This window comes from Chelmon rostratus, chromosome 9 (genome assembly GCF_017976325.1).
Source record: "Chelmon rostratus isolate fCheRos1 chromosome 9, fCheRos1.pri, whole genome shotgun sequence".
Lineage (NCBI taxonomy): Eukaryota > Metazoa > Chordata > Actinopteri > Chaetodontiformes > Chaetodontidae > Chelmon > Chelmon rostratus.
The window spans coordinates 6,916,350-6,934,363 of record NC_055666.1 but is presented as its reverse complement, the minus strand read 5'-3'; the positions used below and the strand labels follow the sequence as shown (position 1 = coordinate 6,934,363).

The following is an 18,014-nucleotide window of genomic DNA, read 5'->3' as shown; positions in this document are numbered from 1 at the left end:
CATATATTCAGATTCAGATCTTTATCACTGCTTTGACTGAACAAAAAATTAAAGGAGGCTGAACATGGATGCACATGTTAAGTGGCAAATGTGAGGCTATTTGAAAAATCTGCCTTTATTGATCCTCTAATTGTCTAATTAAATGTATTAAATTTTATGGCAGGTCACAGTATCAATTAATGGATCAACATATGAATCTGATAAATTCATTTAGATTTGATTAGATTACATTACTGACTGATTTGTATAAATAACAAATCAATTTACTTCAATTGTGCACACACACAACAGGATGTGTGTGTGTGTGTGTGTGTGTGTAGCAGCAAAATTCACTGAGACAAAAGAACATTTTGTGGATCTGTGCAAACGGTATAACATGAATACAAAAAATGCAAAAAATATATTCTATTGATGATATTCATATTCTCAATATTTATTAACACTGCAGACATGGTTTCTTGGTGTTCATCAGTTTTGGTGTTCATCAGTGGTAAATGTGATGTGTTACTGTACATTAGGGCCACTGTTATTTATGTGTAATTTTTAATCCTATAATTTTTCATGGAAACATTAAATATTTTGAAGAAAAAAGTATCAGTAATCCAAGAATAAAGTCATAGTATTTAGAGAAAAAAGTCACAATTTTAAATAAGTCTTCATATTTGAGAAGAAAAGTCTCCTTTGAGAGAAAGTCCTGTTTTTTTAAATAATAGAATAAAACATTTTAACAGTATTTTTAATCATGTAAAGGCCACTGCTATTTTTTTTATGATGTATTGTAACAGTATTTTGGGGGATCTTATAAGTCCATGTGGGCATGACACATTAAATGACTGACTAACTACTACAACAACAATAATAATAGTAAAACAATACATTCTGTATTTATGTAGTATTTTCTTGACAAAGTCCATTGAATAAAGACTAGAAAATAAATTATAGACTGAACTAACTGATACAAACTGAAGACTACATCCAGCTTTTCCCCTTTCATCCACTTAAACCTCCACCCTTCTGACCCCCACTTTTCTTCTGGCCTCTTTCTCTTCTCCCCTCCTCTAAGAGAAGAAGAGGTTTTCTTGTCATTAAAACGAGGAAAAAAAGGCTCTGTTTTCTCCTCATCTTCCCTTCTCTCATCTCCTCCTTCCTTTGCTTCCTCCCTGCCCTCTCCCTTCACCCCAGCCTCTGTTCACTCCTTTATTTCTATTCATACTTCCCCTCCTTTCAGTGGAAGAATGGGGTGATTAGGTTTGCCAGCGAAGCCTTTCCTCCCTCCGCTCTCCCCTCTCCCCCTCTTTTCCTCCCTCTGTCAACTCCGAGTCAATCTTGTACATGACCACATCAATTGCAATAAGAAAACAAAAACAGTAAACTCAATTTCTGAAAATATCAGCCATTAATTCATCTTCAAGCACTGAAACCCAGCAATTAAAACAAATTACTCAAACAAAAAGAGGCTTTTCTCGCCTCTGGCTCGCTGTCTCTCCCCCTCTCTCTCTCTAGGAATCAGGTGATTAACTGGACCAGTGAAGTTTCTGATAGATCGATGTGTAGCTGCAGGCTAGAACAACAAACCTCCTCAGATCTTTGGCTTTGGGAGACTTGCAGGGCTCATGGAGAGGATCTATGTGTGAATATATTTAGCTAGCTGGTGGCTTTACTTGGATTTAAATAAAGAACAATCCAACCGGTATTTATTCACACAATCTCTTCGGTTATAACCCGGCTGTAAGTATTGTTCCTGACAAAGAGGACACGCTGTTTCACCGAAAGCAAGACAATTTAAACCTTAAAGCTTCAGAGACATAAAGGGCTCTGTATATGATTTATGTTTATTTGAGAAATCCCACTCCCTTCTTTCTCATGCGGGTGCAAGACATCACAGTGTTGCACATCAGGCCTGGTGATGCAGTTTTAACCAGGCTTTAAACACCCCCGCACCATCTTGAACGGCAACTGAACAATGAATTCTTCGCTTGTCTATACGGTGTCGCTTTACTTTGCGTGAGAGACTTCATGTAGCATTTCTAACACCTGAACCCCGGGTTCAAAATCCTGAATTTCTGATGCAACTCTTGCGCAGAGGTTGCACTGCTGAAAATACAGCAGCGACTGGATTTTCACTAGTGCAAAACAATGAGCCTCTACATCCCCGAATTTTAGCATCTTTCCATCGGCTGCCAGTTGGATTTAACACAGCTAGTTCACTGTGTACAGAAATAATATTAGTCTTTACAACTGAAGGCATATCTTTAATCTTTTAGAGCCAAATTACATATTCATGCATGATTAGATACACAATCGCTCGTCCCTGTTTCATGCATTAGTGTGACACATGTAATACCAATCACATGCAGTAGCTTACACACAAAATAAACCAGTGTTTTCCTTCCTCACATCTCAGCCAAGATAAGAGATTTCTTTATTTACTCACCTCCTTTAAGCCCATGTAGTAACTCTCACCCCCTCCATTTACTCAGTAACCTTTCAAACTTATTGATTGATGCCTTTCTATACCTCACACACTGTGTGCTATGGTTTGCTCTGACCATCTGTTACAAGTTATCTCTGTTTCAAGGTCGGTTATTGGCCTCTGCACTTTGCTTTCTTTTTCAATGTTCTTGTGCTGCTTCCCTGCAGAAGACTGTGTGCAACCTACTGTGCTGTGTTAGAGTTAATCAAACTGTGTATGTATTTCAGGGGTCTTGCCACTGGACACGACCAGGGCTATGTTCTGAGACGCAAAGCTTGACCTATCATTAGCTCCACAGTAATGAAATACAACAGATAAGACAGATATCCAGCATCATAGCAGCCTCCTAGCAGAACCAGACAGTGAAGCAAACTGTGTGAAAAGCACCACAGCAAAGAAATAAGTATAATTATTCCAAAAACTCAGAGCTTCACTTTTTCCTTATTTATAAAACATTTATTGTCACTGCACATTTAAACCAACCCAAACTGTGATTTGAGGTCACTCTATAACTATATGCTTCAGATGCTTAGCGGTAAGTTGCCATTGAACTGGTGAGAAGTCAGACTCGCTCTCTCCAGACCATTTCCAGCAGATGCACATTCCACATGTTTAAATGTATCCTGCACACAGCTCTGCTTCCACTCACTGTCTCTCAGGAAAACACACTGTGTGCATCCTGAAGGCCGAACAAACGTGCTGAAAGTGTTTCCTCCCTCAGGAAACAATGGACTCTGACATTTTGGAAAATCTGCTCCTGCATAGTTTACATCACTGGTTGACCACCGTCAGCTAACTATATATTATTATAACTACAACCAGAGGAACTGAGGGACACAATCAGTGGGTTGCCTGCATGCTCTTACATGTAGTGGTGGAAGAAATATTCAAATCTTTTACTTGCAACCAGTAACTACAGCTGTTAACTGTAGTGGAGTGAAAACAACAATACTTCCCTCATGAAGACATTGCTCTATAGCACTACTAGTGGTCAAAATGATTATTACAGTGGCGGTTCCCCACTCCTGTCAGGAGGGGATTATTACATTTTTATGAAATATAATATTAGTCTCATAAAGTGTCAGGGAAAATGAGCAGTGGCGCTATATCACACAGCAAATGCCACATATTTAATGAGGGAGCGAGGCTATTGTTTAAACTGTTACCTAGTAACTGATTTGATAACGAGATGAGAAGCTTCAGGATCTGTCTGGTTCAGCTCGGCAGGTAATTGATTGACTGATCACATCGTAGCTTCGCTTCCCAGTGAATAATTAAAGCAGCACGTAGCGATGTCGGGAAATGTTGGGGAAGGCGGACAAACAGCTAAATCCATCAAAAGCAGCAGATCAGACAGCGGGGTCAAGTTTGTTTGTCAGTCACTGGCGGACACACGTTTCGCACTTTGACAAGAAAAACACAGGTTTAAATAATAAAAGCAATCATGGCTGAATTCCACTGAGCTGCTTCGGTTTCAGGGTCTGTCACACTGTCATTTACACTGACGCCTGGTCAGAATGAAGCCATGTCATTCATAGCGCCTGTGCTTTTCCCACTATAGTCAACGTGTCTGCAGCAAAGGACAACAGAATCTGCATCAAGCTGAAGTTAGCTTAAAGTTGGTATTGACTACACAGACTGATCAATGGCTTCCTACCACCTGATTTCCTGGGCTGTTTATTTCCATAGGACTGGTTCTAGCCACAGATGTGTGTGACGGCTACACAAGGAGCTGTGACATTTTCTCAACTTTAATGCTACATGTCACATAACGTGTGCTGCACATGTGGGAGCGCCTCAGACTTCCTGTCTAAATATTTTCACCTCGCGCACTGCGAAGCGTCGCGTCGCAGCGCATGACCACGATCCCCAGCGTGCTGGACATTTTTACCAGCTGCAACTGTATTTTTATATAAAGACAGAGCTTTTTAAGCTTGACTTTGCTCTGACCGAGGTGATCTGTCATCACAGGCTCGCGGAGAGAAAAGAGAGAATTGCAGGGAGATAGAGAGACAAAAGAAAGTCCTGCAGCGGTAATTGGGTTGCTGTTTTTCTGTCAGTTTCTAAAGTCATTAGGAACATCTCTCTCTTTCCTGCTATCTCTCATTTCCTCTCCTCTTTTCCCTCTCTCCTCCATCCCTCCTTCCTCTGCTCTTTCTCTCAATTCCCTCCTCTCCTCCGTCTCTTTGCTCTGTGCCAAAAACATATTCATCATACTCCTCTGCTGCCCTCACAGCGCTGTGCCACAGCATACTAATGACAGTGTGTGTCTGTGTGTGTGTGTGTGTGTGTGAGAGAGAGAGAGACTGTCAGCATGTGTTTTTATTTATGTGCTTGCCGGCGTAAATGCTTGTGAATATAAATCGGCATGAGTCCATTGTATGTGCTTCTACGTGTGTATGGATGCATGTGTGTAATACATGCACGTCTGTGTATTTGATTAAGAGTGTGTGTGTGTGTGTGTGCACGCGTGTGTTGTGTTTTACTTCGGGCTATAAAAGCTTGATAATACACCATGCACTCATTTGCTATAAGCCTGTTAACAGCATGCACAGAAAAATGCCACTGAATTCATCTCAGCCTTTTTCTCTCTCCATCGCTCTCATTCTCTTTGTTTCTCGCTGTCTTCTTGTTTTCCTTCCGTCTTCCCCTCTTTATCTTCGCCTCCTGTCTGCATCTTTATCAGTCGCATCTGTCTATGTCTCCCTCTCTCTCTCTCTCTCTGTCTCACTAACTTATTCGCTTTTTTCTTTTCTTTCTTTTCTCACTTTCCTCTCTGTTTGTTTTGATCACTCTCCGAGTCTGTCCCGCACAGTCATCCAAAGAGAAAGAGATCCACGACAGGATAAAAATACAGAGACAGAATGTGTGGTAGACACTTATGAAGACTAGTTCAACAGAGGGGTGGGTGATTCGGCCAAGAATAATACGATATTTCAGGGTATTTCTGTGATAACGATGCTCTTGCCAAAGATTCGGCGATGCTATGAGCCAGTGCAGTTTGTCTGCTTGGTTTAGAGCTCACAGTAGCTGTTGAGCCTTCCTCGTATTTAACCAGGTGCTTCTGCTTGAGGTGGTGAAATAAGTTTGCTGTGCTGCCCCCTTTTCTTCTTACAGTCTTCTTCCATATTACCATGGCTGGTTGCACATTTCATCTTTGGCAGCTAAACCACTTTCGCTGAAGCTTCTCGCCGTTTTGGAACTACCTCCTCCACAGCTGAGCCGGCAGCAATGTCACTTTCACTTTCAGCCATCTTTGCTGTTGCGGCGTGTAATGGCATGACGTCATTACGTCAACAAGTTGGAACATTGCCATTATGACAATAAGAATTAAACAATTAACTAATCCTGCATCCCTGTGTGAACTGTTCAACTACCTCTATTAGGATCTATTCTGTTATCAGCTATCGCTCTTATATACCAGGTACATGTAAAAAAATGTTTTTTGATTGTTTTTTTATCAAAGTATTTTTTTTGTTTCTGTAAAGTATTTAAGCGTTTTTGATGAGTCGTCTTGAACATGCTGGTGTGTACATAGATTTATCCAATCACATGTGATTTGCTGCCACAAGCTGACCCCATGGATTGAGTAGCAGAGTGATGTTGAACATCTGTGTCTAGCTCTCCAGCTCAGCTTAAAACTTAGCTTAGCTAAAACTTTACTTACAAATTTGTAGTCTTGTGGGGGCTGTGTGTGCTGGAACTAGCCTACTTTGTAATGTTTTCTTCAGTGTGAGGACGCCAAGTTTGGTAACATCGTCAAAGCCTGTGCAACTAATTCTTTAAAGGAAAATTACAGCATATTGCAGCTTATCTTATTTTTTGTAGCGTGTAGTAGCCACTTTGTTTAAAGGTAAAGCCAAAAATAAGTACACCTGAAATGTCAGTAATAATCTGTCATCCTGCAGGAAAACGTTACATTGGTGAGTACTTTGTTTTCCTTTAAAGTCAGACAGAGCTGACAGGAGCTAGAGTTTCTTATCTTCTGTAATGTGATGCATTTGTGTGTGAAACAGATGATGTGGGAGGTGCAGAGTTATGAAAGGGATCCGAATGAATCCTTTACATTTGATTGGGCTGCTTTAAAGTGAGTATGGTTGAGTGAACGGAGCAAAACTAGAGCTGTAGAGGACTTTTTACCTCCACCCACACCTCCCTCACCCACGCTGCCGCATCAGGAGAGAATGGAGAGATAGATTGACGTCCATTATTTGGAAATAAAAACAAAAATTTGACCAGCTGACATCCAGCACACACCACCTACTGCAGTCTGACACGGCTTTGCGAGTGACTATGACCCACTACTTAATGGTCAGGTGTAGTTTGATACGATGGGTGGGTGTAGCTAGTTGCTCCAAATCACATTATATTGGGCGTTAAGATGAGTCATCAAAAGTACTTTCATGTTTTACAGCGTCTTTAAGGTGAGATAGTTGCATTTCAAACACAAAAGTGAGATATAAAGAGACAAAGAATAAGAATTAATTGCAGCCCATCTCATCCTGTCTATTCATCCTAACACTAAGAATAATCATATGTAACCCCTATGATTAAGGAAGCCACTTGCTACAATTCTGAATGCACACTATCTGTAATTAACAGTTCTACTTTCAGCATAATTACAATAACTAAAACCACTATAAATGACCTGCTGTCATCTATAATTATAATATCTAACATCATGGTAATTATACAATCAGAAGGCCAGTTAAAAGGGGATACGAGGAATTGGTATCCTTTCATTAACAGAAAATATCTCATGCGCTCTTTGATGAGCGCTGATATCAGCGTGCGCAGCAGGGGAGGGGGCAGCAGCACGACCCCCACTGACTGCTTTGAACTCATCTCTGGCATCATTAGTGCATGATGATGGTGATTAGAGGAGAGAGGGCCACCATGCCAACTTTCATTCAGAACAACAAGACAACTGAGCAGGACAACTGCATCGCTCATATGCAAAGTGGCCCTGAGCGATACCCGCTGCAGTCGGCGGACCCTGGACTCAACGTGCAGAAACACTTCTTATGGATTTAAAAAACCGAGGCATGATCCCTCCAGCGTTTGCCAGGATCAGACCAGTGATGCAGCAGCTAAGGCCTTTCAGAGTGTGAAATTTTGACCTGAAATCACCAAGATGTTTTTTCTTTTGTTTGTTTCAAGTGCGCCACCTGAATAACTCCAGACTTTAAGCATGCTTAATAAGAATTAATTAATAATTTGATCACTTTAAAAAGCTATTTCAACTCGATGAATTCAATTTGCATTTAAATGATGCTCTACAAAAGTTAAAGTATGAAAATAATAACTGAGAAGAGGTCTGAGAGCTCCATCTGTTACTCTGTGGGTTGAAGGAATTAATACGTGGCACACCGCTTACACGTTGTCGAATCAAAGCCATCACTAAATGACTGTAAATGTCAAAGCAGGAAACAAATAAAGGCTGACGCATTAGCAAACACAACAACAAAGGTTTCAACCTCTTTCAATTGAATTTTGCAATTCTGTGTTAAAATCCAAACATTATTTCACTATTTAATGACAGAATAATGAAAGAATTAATAATTGCAAATTTAATGATCTTTTTGACTGAAACGTCCATTTAGTAGCTGTTCTGGTGCTTTCAATCATAGCACATGAACTTCATCATTAGATGGAGTCAATCCAGTGTTTAAGCAAATAGGGACACGATGTCCTTGAAGTGCCTTGACATCTGGGGAAACTCCGTCTGTGGATAATCATGTGATATGATGAAAAGCTCCAAGAACAGCTTAAAAAAAGGACACTCATTGAAGCCGAATGTGGCGGCACGCTGCACAGAAACTGCATCATCCTTCTGTGACTGAAATCAGACACGTGGTGTGTATCACCTGACGCATCATTCCTGACATCAGCTGCTTTTTAAGCAGTTTTAAGGCACTTTGTGCTCGTCGCTGCTGTTGAGATACCAGGTTAGTTACTGTAATGATTTGATAACTTCTTATCTGATTGGACTTGACAGCACACTGACCACAAAGGCTCTTCCTCAGGTTTCTGTGCTCCCTTGTTCATCACCTGAGATACAGCGTTTGTGTCATCCATGTAGAAAAGCAAAAGGAGGATTTTATGCATGTGCTTGTGCCATTACTATTCTTTCCATATATTTACCTGTCAGCCCTTTCAGTCACAGCGGAGCGCTGGTGTTCTGCCTAGTGTTTAGGTGAAGCCTGCACAGGACATGACTGGTGTATCACACCACCTGTCAATTAATAGCATGAGGTGCCCTGGTGGTCTGAGGGTTCATCCATCCGGGGACCGCTGGTGCATGTCTCCCTCTCTCCTCTTTCTTCCTGTTAATCTCGCTACTGTCACATACACACATACACATGCGTGCAGCAATGATTTCTCCTTAATATGGGAGGAGTTGCCTGTTTTTTATTGATTATGGTGCATTTGACTTTTCATGTACTCGGTGTTGTTGAGCCCTATGAAAGCATAAATGACATTTTGACCTGAGAAAAGATGAGTTAATCTGTTGTTATCTGTTGGTTATGATGCTGTTGTAAGCCCATCGGTTGCTGACAGTTTCCTGAATTCACTGATCACTTGGATTACTGTTCGAGCTATCATATTAGACATTTAGAATTGTAATACAAAAAAAGGCTTTTTTTCAAATTAACAAGGTTTTTATAACATATTTTTTTCAGTTAGCTTTGATCTGAAAAGTTGGATAAATGGAAGTAGGAAAAACACAGTTTTGAGCTGGCACTGAAAGGGTTAATACCTAATGGAGGTGATATATATATAATAGCTGTGTGAAGGTGGTTGAATGTGTGGATCAACTGAATGAGATGACGGGTGAGACTTGTGAATAGATGCTTTCAGGAAGATGGGTTGAACTTAATTTCTGGACAGATAAATTCATCAGTAAATACAACGCGCTATGCACAAAGATGAGTTGAATATAATGTATGTGAATGCCTGAATGAGTGAAGGACGGATGGAGACAAAGCTGGAGCGAGGGATGATTTGCATAGATGAACGAATGGACGGACTGCAGAGGGAGCTCACCTTTTGTTCGGCATCTTCCTCATCGCTGCTGATCTTCAGGTCATCCTCCAACATTCTGTGCAGAGACAAAGGGACACTTGTTATTGCAGCCGTGACCTCCTGTCTGCTTGTGCTAGGTTGGATATAGCAAGACGTGATCGGCAGTTCCCCTTGATGAACCTTTCTGGCGAACAGATTAATTACACAGCAAAAGCTGCGCTGGTTCACGTTGGGGAATGAGGAAGTGGACAGTGGATGGAGCACTTCGCTGCTAAAAACCTACCAGATGTTCAGCTTTTAGAGCTCGGTGAGGAAAGCCAGATTGTTTTTTCACCTGGAAACTTTCTGTCTGACAACCGCTGACCTACAGCCAAGAATTCCTTGGAAACATAGAGGACGTGCTCAGCTGAGATCAGTCCGTCAGTCGGGATTGTACAAGGATTGTTTTTTTTGTTGGGTTCTCATTATAATAAGGACCTGCTTGTTGCTCCATTTCCTTTATTAGTTGTGTTTGTTTTATTCTCCCTGAGCTAGAGATGAAACTCTAACAATATAGATGTATGGAGGCTATGAAAAAGATATACAAGACACAGTCGATAACATGACCTCCCTCAGAGCATCACCTGCTCCTTACTGCACAAATTATTCAGTATTTATGTGCTGTGCATTGGCAAGTTCCCGTGTTTTATTGCCTTATATAAACCCTCCCCACAAACTACTGTTATTTTAAGCTGGCACTGCTATTGTTATGACAGGAGAATCCCCTAAAGGGATTTTTACTGCCTCACGAACCACTCTTGTCAGTGCTTGCACCGCTAAAAAACCCTCCCCAGTGTTGTGGTGTTTTCAGACGGGACCATATGAGCGGTGAAAAAAAAAAAAAAGCTTTGCAGATAAGGGGCACAGTGCAGCACGCGGCGATGATAGATATGTTTGAATGAATGAATAATGGATTCATGTTTTATTTCATAAGAAGGGACAGATGGAGAGAGGGAGATAGTGAGTGAGATGGAGATGATAATGACGGAGAAAAGAAGGGGAACGAGTGGCAGAGGAGGGTAGAGAGAGGGAGATGGAGACTCAATAGAGAGAAAGAGAGAGGAAAGGAAGCATGGAGAGGAAAGGAATAAAATGCAAGAGAGAGTGGAAGCATCTATGAGGACAGACGCAGTCGGATATAAAAGAGTTATGGACTAAAGCATCCATGACTTGCAGAGCTTGGAAAGCACGGCATCAAATTTCTACAAGGCTCTTAATTGCCTTCATAAAATGGAGTCTTTTTATTCCTTAAAGTAAAGCGCCAGCAGAGCTCCAGCACTTGCGGAAGTTTGTCTGAGAGGATGTTAATATTTTCCGAAGCTAAATCAAAGCCACGCTCCGCTAATGACTAATTGCTCAACGCAGAATTTTGGATGCACATGCAGTCAAGACTACAAACAAAATGCACACATAAATCTTCCTCTCAGCTGTCTGCCTCTCAAGCTGAACAAGTTCCCCGCCAGCGTCTCTGTATTATTGTCCACAGTCGAGACTAACTTATTCAGACCACCTCGCAGCCTTAATTCTGTCCCTACTAATTGTTTTCCTCTCATTTATCAGTTCTTCAATCCAAACTGGTGCTAAGCGATCCCTGCTGCACAAGATCACCTTGGATCTTCTTTTAATGAAGGCTCTCTATGTGTTGCTCTTTCCATTGCTTTTTATGGTGGCCATCGCTGCTATGCAAGATTAACCTGCATCTAAGAGCGATGCAAAAAATGTGAAATACGTACTTTAACTTGCTGTGTGTAAGAAGGTTTGCTTAAGGTCGTGGTTCCCAAGCTGGGAGTCACCAGATGAATAAAAGACTAGTTAAGCAGAAAAAAAAGGTTTTCTCCGGCAACAAATTATGTTAACAGTTGTCAACTTTCTTCTAATCTTTGCCTTTTTCCTTTTGAAGACATGTCATGTGAAGACATGTCCAACCAGGGATGATGGGTGAACAGCGGATGCTATTTTGTTTAAAGAGGTCACAGGCCAACAAGTTAAAAACCACTGGTCGAGTGCTTTCACCACACATGCAGGAACTGGGTGTTGAGTGCTAAAACTGTGTTTCATCATTCTGCAGTAGACATCTGAGTAAAGCCTGTAGTTCAATAAGCTTTTGAAGTCTTCATTCCGAGGCATGTACTTTCTATTAATTCCTGCAGACTGCGTTTCTGTGAGGCATTAATACTCATATGTGTACATACATGCTGTGTGGGATGATTCTTTAGAAATTGATTGCAGCAGTTATAAGATGCACTGTGGTATTGTTGATGTGGCCCAGCACATGAAACAGTGGGTTGGTATGTTTGACACTGTGTTAACATCAGATTATGGCTTTCAGTTCGAGCTTGTCGGTGATGCCTGGTCGACTGTCCACACTCACCTTGTGTCATGTAATTAAAAAGAAAAGCTAAATATTTGAATTGCATCCGTGCTAACACTTGAATTCATTAGAAAATGAACATGCACCTGCACAGCAGATGAATAAGCGGTGCTGAAATTTCATTCAAAATTCATTACATTCACACCTTCATCCTAAGCAACTTAGAGTAAGTTGCTTTGGACACTTACAGTCCAACTTGTATTATGTTATTTATTCTAAGCATATCCCCATCACAATAAGACTGAGGCTGCTTATTGTTCTGTCGTCCTCCAGTCAGCGGTCACCTGTTACTTGGTGCTGACAAAGCACCTAGTTTTGACAGCCCCCTTTACACACTGAGCACAGCAGAGAGCTGAGCTCATAACCCTGGCAGTGTCAGTTCCTCGCTCTGTGTAGGATGCTGCGCTGTGCAGGGCACCGAGCGTGATTCTTTACATTGTGACAAGCCCAGCACTGCTGTTAGAGAGTTCAGTGAAAATAAAAGCGAGATCGCAGTAGTTCTGTTCGGGTTTCTGTTGCTGCCAGCAGGTGATACAACCACACTGCTGACTGAGCAGCCGCAAAAGCTGCTTCGACTAGACAAAAGTCTTCCTCGCTTCTTCCGCTGTTACACGCACGCACTTGTCTCGGCATCACAGGACTGGATGAGAGGGAAATGAAACTCCTGCAGCAGGAGGGTACAGTATGCTCTCTGCTCTCGCCTCTAATGAAAGAACAAATTAAACACCACAAATTCTTTGCTTTTGTTCCTAATGTACCATTAAGGTACAGAGCCTATTTGAGAGGGATTACTGTTGGATGAGCTTTCTGTAATGGTCGGACATAGTAAACATTCTGCAAAGAATATAGCAATTAGCCTCAACAGCGCAATTACTCTTGAATAAGACGAGGTTGGCCTATTCATTATCCCCAACATTTTTCGCTGTTGAGCATCACAGTAACAACAAAGAATAGCTTAATGGCTGCAGTAAACTAGGCATTGTTTTCAACCAATAACAATTATTTCACCCAAATAAACAAAGTAGCACTTATGCTCGAATACAAGATGGGAAAAAATTACACCTCAGAGCAAATGATAGTGATCAAAAGAAATAGGCTCATCAGCTTTGGGAGCAAAATAGTGTAATAAGTGACAAAAGGCACTCCAGCTCCAGCAGACGTGATCCTAATGGACATATAATTAACTATTTAACTACCCATAGAGGAGGAAACGAGAGTTTACACGCTGACCTGGAACTTTAATCAAACCAGCTGCATTACTGCCAGCTACAGGCTGCCTTGACGTCTCCTTAACTTGCAGGATTTTTGCATCATCTTTTGGCCATCAAGTCTTTCTCATTATCAAAAGCTCCATTCTGACACCATACTTGCCACATTTTCTCTCCTTTTTCAAATTAGCTTTCATCAAATGTATAAATAATTCATGGCACTTAGCGCTTGAAAACTCTCATTAGAGGTAGTAACACAGGAGTTGTCATATTGAACTAATGTTTAAGGGATAACACGACAGTGGATAGAGCAAAAATCCTCTTCCAGAGAAAAAGAAGCAAAAGATTTGTCTGAAAGCAAAAATTAACAGTTTTTAGTTTGAAGGCACATTTCTGTCCTGAGACACAAAATATTCTGATACCACAAATCTTGGTTTTGTATTTTTTTCGGTTTGGTGAGCACCTGTGTCGTCTGTTTGAAATGCTATAATTCAAAATGGATAACTGTCTGTACGCTGAGCCCTGCCAACCTTAGCTGCTAGTCATTAATGTTTAATCTATTTCTCACACTTTTCCACTAGTGTCTTGGATTTTTAAAAGGCCAGAGGCCGCGTCAGCTGTACGTAGTTACAGTTACTGAGCTGTGATTGGACAATCACTGTTCGGTGAGGCATTTAGCAAACTGTCAACTTCCAAAACAAAATCATTAAGCTTGTCGTGGCCAAGCACAGGATGGATCGGGGCCGTGAGGCGGATTTACAAGCCAAGATTTCTGCCTTTCCAATCTCGCCCTGCCATGAATCCTGCTGTACAGCTCTGTGAGTGAAGTGAAGTGGGCTGCAGCCAGAGATGTTGCAATATGCTCCTGGCTCACGTTAAATTAATGTAGCTGCACTTTCCCGCTCTGATCCACACAATCTTTTTTTTTTTCCTCCTACCAGCAGTGAATTCCATCCAAGAGTCAAGCTTAATTTCACCTTGAGGCAAGCGCAGCAGCGGGTCAGAAATCCTCTGTTTATGTGTGTGTGTGTGCATGTGTGTGTGTGTGGAGAGAAAAAGAGAGAGATACTCACGACTTCTGTGGTGCAGCTGGTGGTTTAGCAGCGGGCTTGTTAACTGATACAGTACATCGCTCTGCAACACAACAGAGGACATTCAAGAATCACAGTTTTGCCTGTGTCTCGGGTTGATAATGATTACTGTTTGACAAGGAGCCAGACTCACATCACTACAGACGTGCACTGCTATTGCCACACTGGAAAACATGACACTCCACAGTGTTATTTAATTCATGTGTGCGTGTGTGTGAGTGTGTGTTTTCGCTTTGCTTTGGTAACAGCACTTTGGGAAAAATTTAAACTGAAATGCAGTGCCCGACAACTTGAGGTGATGATTTATTTTCCAGTGTGGATGTACAGACTTTGAGAAGACAACCCTTTCACTCTATTTGATATTCTAGTCAGCTGCATTTCTTCAGAGAGAGAGAAAAAAAAACCTGCCTGTGGGGAAATATTCCAGCTTTATGTACATCACAAACGTCTCAAAACATTACAAGATGGGGTTAACAGAAGAGCATCAGTTCAGAAGAGCTTTTCACGATCTGATGTGATGTACTCAATCCTGGGCAATCTAATGATATGTATCATGAGACAAACAAGATCTTTTCAGCTGGCCTGATTATATATGCATGTGTATACATATGTCTGGGTTGCAATCCCTTCAATATGTCTTGTTGTATTCGACAATTGTGGGCAATGTTGCAAAAATCAGTGAGCAGGTCTAAGGCAGTATTGGACTTCTGCATCGATGTGATGAATTAAAATAAGTTGTCGGGTATTTAAAGGGTAACTTCAGCAAACCTGTGAAAAAAAACAACCCAAGAAAATTTTAAAATCTGCAACACATGGGAGGCACCAATGGAGAGATGCTGCACATGGAAAGTGTAGGATCTAACGTATTTTGAGCTCACCCGGGTCTAAGGTTTATTAATGTGTTTACACGTCATCTTAACATGATCTGTATCTGCACACAGTATGTGCAGTGTGTTATTTACAGGCCTTACACACTGCATCCTCATTATCTCAGCTCTGCCTGAACCGTGATTGGATCCCAATATGTCAATTAGACCGGTGGACTTGAATCATGGTCTGTATCTGGTAGGGAAGCAATACCGTGAACAAGCCCCGATCATTTTTAAATGACTTTTTGTGGAGGTGGCACAATCATCACAATGTGCCGTTAATGCATTAACACCTCGCGTCTCTGCAACATGCATTGAGTTGTAAAACTGGACATTTTTTCTACGTTGCCCACTTCTATCTGGATGCTGTCAGTTCAAACACAAGCACCTGATAAACAGTCTGCGCTCTCCACTCAGCACTTGAGTGTGAGCTTGGCAATAAGTGATGCAAATGTGTAGTTGTCCATGAATGGCAGCAGAATGTATCTCAGTGCCCATATCTAAATGCTGAGGGATACATTTACTATATCTGAGCATCCTTGCTGCTATTAACAATAAAGAAAACATAAACTCCGCAATCAATCAAACCAACTGAGCTGCGTGACTACAATCCTGTTTGTCTAATCACTTGTTTAGATGAACACAGAAAGATGAAAGCAGAGGTTTTCAGACAGTCGTGTTCCTTTGGCAATGAATCCATTTGAACATCAGCCGCTTTTCTCACATTTCTTCTGGGTGGTATTTATGGCCTCACCAGTGTTCATTATCATAGAGCTGGTAGGTGAGTGTTGATGCTGGGAAACTTACTCTGGGTGTTGTAGCCCGAGGTCACATGCTGTGACTCCTAGAGAGAGGGAGAGAGGAAGCCAGAGGGCGATGAGTTGAATGAATAAACCAACAGATGTCATTATTGATTTCACAGAAGCGCAACGATGCCATTACGCAGAATTCAGATCCTCTCATCTCCCCGTGCCGTCGCTCCACCTCATTCTTAAAAACTCTCTGGCGGGATTAGTGTGACGCTGGGGGCTGAAAGCGCCCCAGCAGTCGTTCCTAATTCATTAACTAGTGGGCCAGACTCACTGCCTCTGTGTTTACATCGCTGTTTCTTTTGACATCACCACCAATGTGCTGTTTTGCACATTAATAGTGATTCATAAAAGCACTCGGCAGTGGAAAAAAAATCTGTCTGCTGTTTCAGGCAGAATATTACTGGCAATTCTGAGATAAATGTTGACTATAACATTTAGGTTGGTTTTAATGTGACAAATATCCCCACTGATTACATTACAAGGTGTCATAAAGCATTTTTGGAGCAGCAGGGGGAACTTTTCTAAACATTTATCTTCTGAAGTGGCGATTCTTTTATTGTGTCTCAGTCTTTGTTGATTACTATTGTCGTGTTTCTGCACTCCACTTCTCGAACATCACCTGTCAGACAAACAGTGTGGGCGATGCTACCATGTCATTTCCTCTATATTTCTGTTGAAGTTGGGCTTTCGGTAAGTGACGTTCTTTCCGCTGAGTGTTTGTTATCAGCGTTCATGTTAAAAACACAGTTATTCCTCTGTTTTTTCAAAACAGGAAATCATTTGTTGTCTGCCACAGATGTTTTCCGTATAGAAAAAGGAAAAGCTTTCTTTAGCCTGAAGTGGGTCACACCAGGGTTTGAAATCAGCAGCTAAATCAACTTTTTTAAGTGAAATCAGTGGCGAACAACCTAACAAGCTTGCTAACTGAAAGCTAGCTTTGAGCTAGCCATCTAGGGAACATGCTAACTAGAACAGGCGCTAGTTAGCATGTTCCCAGCTGGTTTGCTGTTGGTGGTTAGCTCGTCAGCTACATCCCTAAAAGCCTTCAACAACCAAATCCTTCACAAAGCTGTGAGGATGGATTTTCTTGTGGCACTTTTTGGTGCAACCGTGCCGTATAAAGAGACTCTGTAGGAGGATCAACACCAGCCAAAGAGGAATTTTTCAACCTGGCATACCAAAACATCTTCTTATAATGGCTTACAACTAACTATAAAGCATTACATTTATTAAACATTAGTAAAGTCATTAATATAACAAATATTACCAGCAGACTTCTGCAGAGAAGGAGGGACTCTCTTCATGTCCACTTCCTCACAGGAAGTGGATTAAACATGCAATATTTCATTAAGATTTTAATTTCATTGGCTGTCAGTTGTGCCACTGTGCGGGATGAGGCAACAGTAATCTGATTCAATCACAGCAATCACTGCTGCAGTGAATTTATGAATCAGATCTAATTAGCAGACTGAAGAGCCTCAGTGACAGGCTGCAGCTAGTTTTATGATGAGCCACCAATAAGTGCAGGAGTTTAAGTCAAGGTTTTTCAACTGTGTCACATCTTTCTCCACCACACACTGACTCATACACAAATAAAGGAAAAGGATGTAGTCAGAGCACCAGCAGAGAGCAGGAAGCACATACATTACCGGGCTTGTAATCCAAAATTAATTTGCACTTTTAAGACTTAATGTGAGTAGATAGCTTTTACTTTGGTGAATTAGAGGCGTTTCACACTAACCTTGTTTGGGATGGGGAACTTGGTCTGATCAGCCTTCCCAGGAGTGTGTATGGCCGTCAGAGGAGGAGGCCAGGAATGCGTCATCTCCTAAACACACAAATACACACATTTGTGTAATTATTATTCAAATAATTTGGTATTTTAGCATTTGTGGCACCAGTCCAAACTAAATACAGCACACAACTCACAGTGAATGCAAGTTTGTCCTCAAGTGGGAAGTGCCGTCTGAGCAGCAATGATGACTAAAGTCGAGCAAATTTGAGCAAAGGGACTGCTTATGCAACATCTTTGATGCAGAGGACCGGAGTCAGCATTCAATCAAGGTTGTGCTGAAGCGTCCCCCCATCAGAGAGGACTTTAATATAACTTGGAGTATAAACTGAG

General features: G+C 41.4%; 1 protein-coding gene across 1 annotated transcript in view; it reads right to left on the bottom strand.

The window, feature by feature from the left end:
• Nucleotides 1-18,014, bottom strand: part of aff2 (AF4/FMR2 family, member 2) — a 94,584-nt gene that overhangs the window by 37,236 nt on the left and 39,334 nt on the right. Inside the window, 4 exon segments of the mRNA XM_041944757.1 lie at nt 9,521-9,575; nt 14,191-14,251; nt 15,885-15,921; nt 17,631-17,717. Coding sequence (XP_041800691.1) covers nt 9,521-9,575; nt 14,191-14,251; nt 15,885-15,921; nt 17,631-17,717 — 240 coding nt within the window.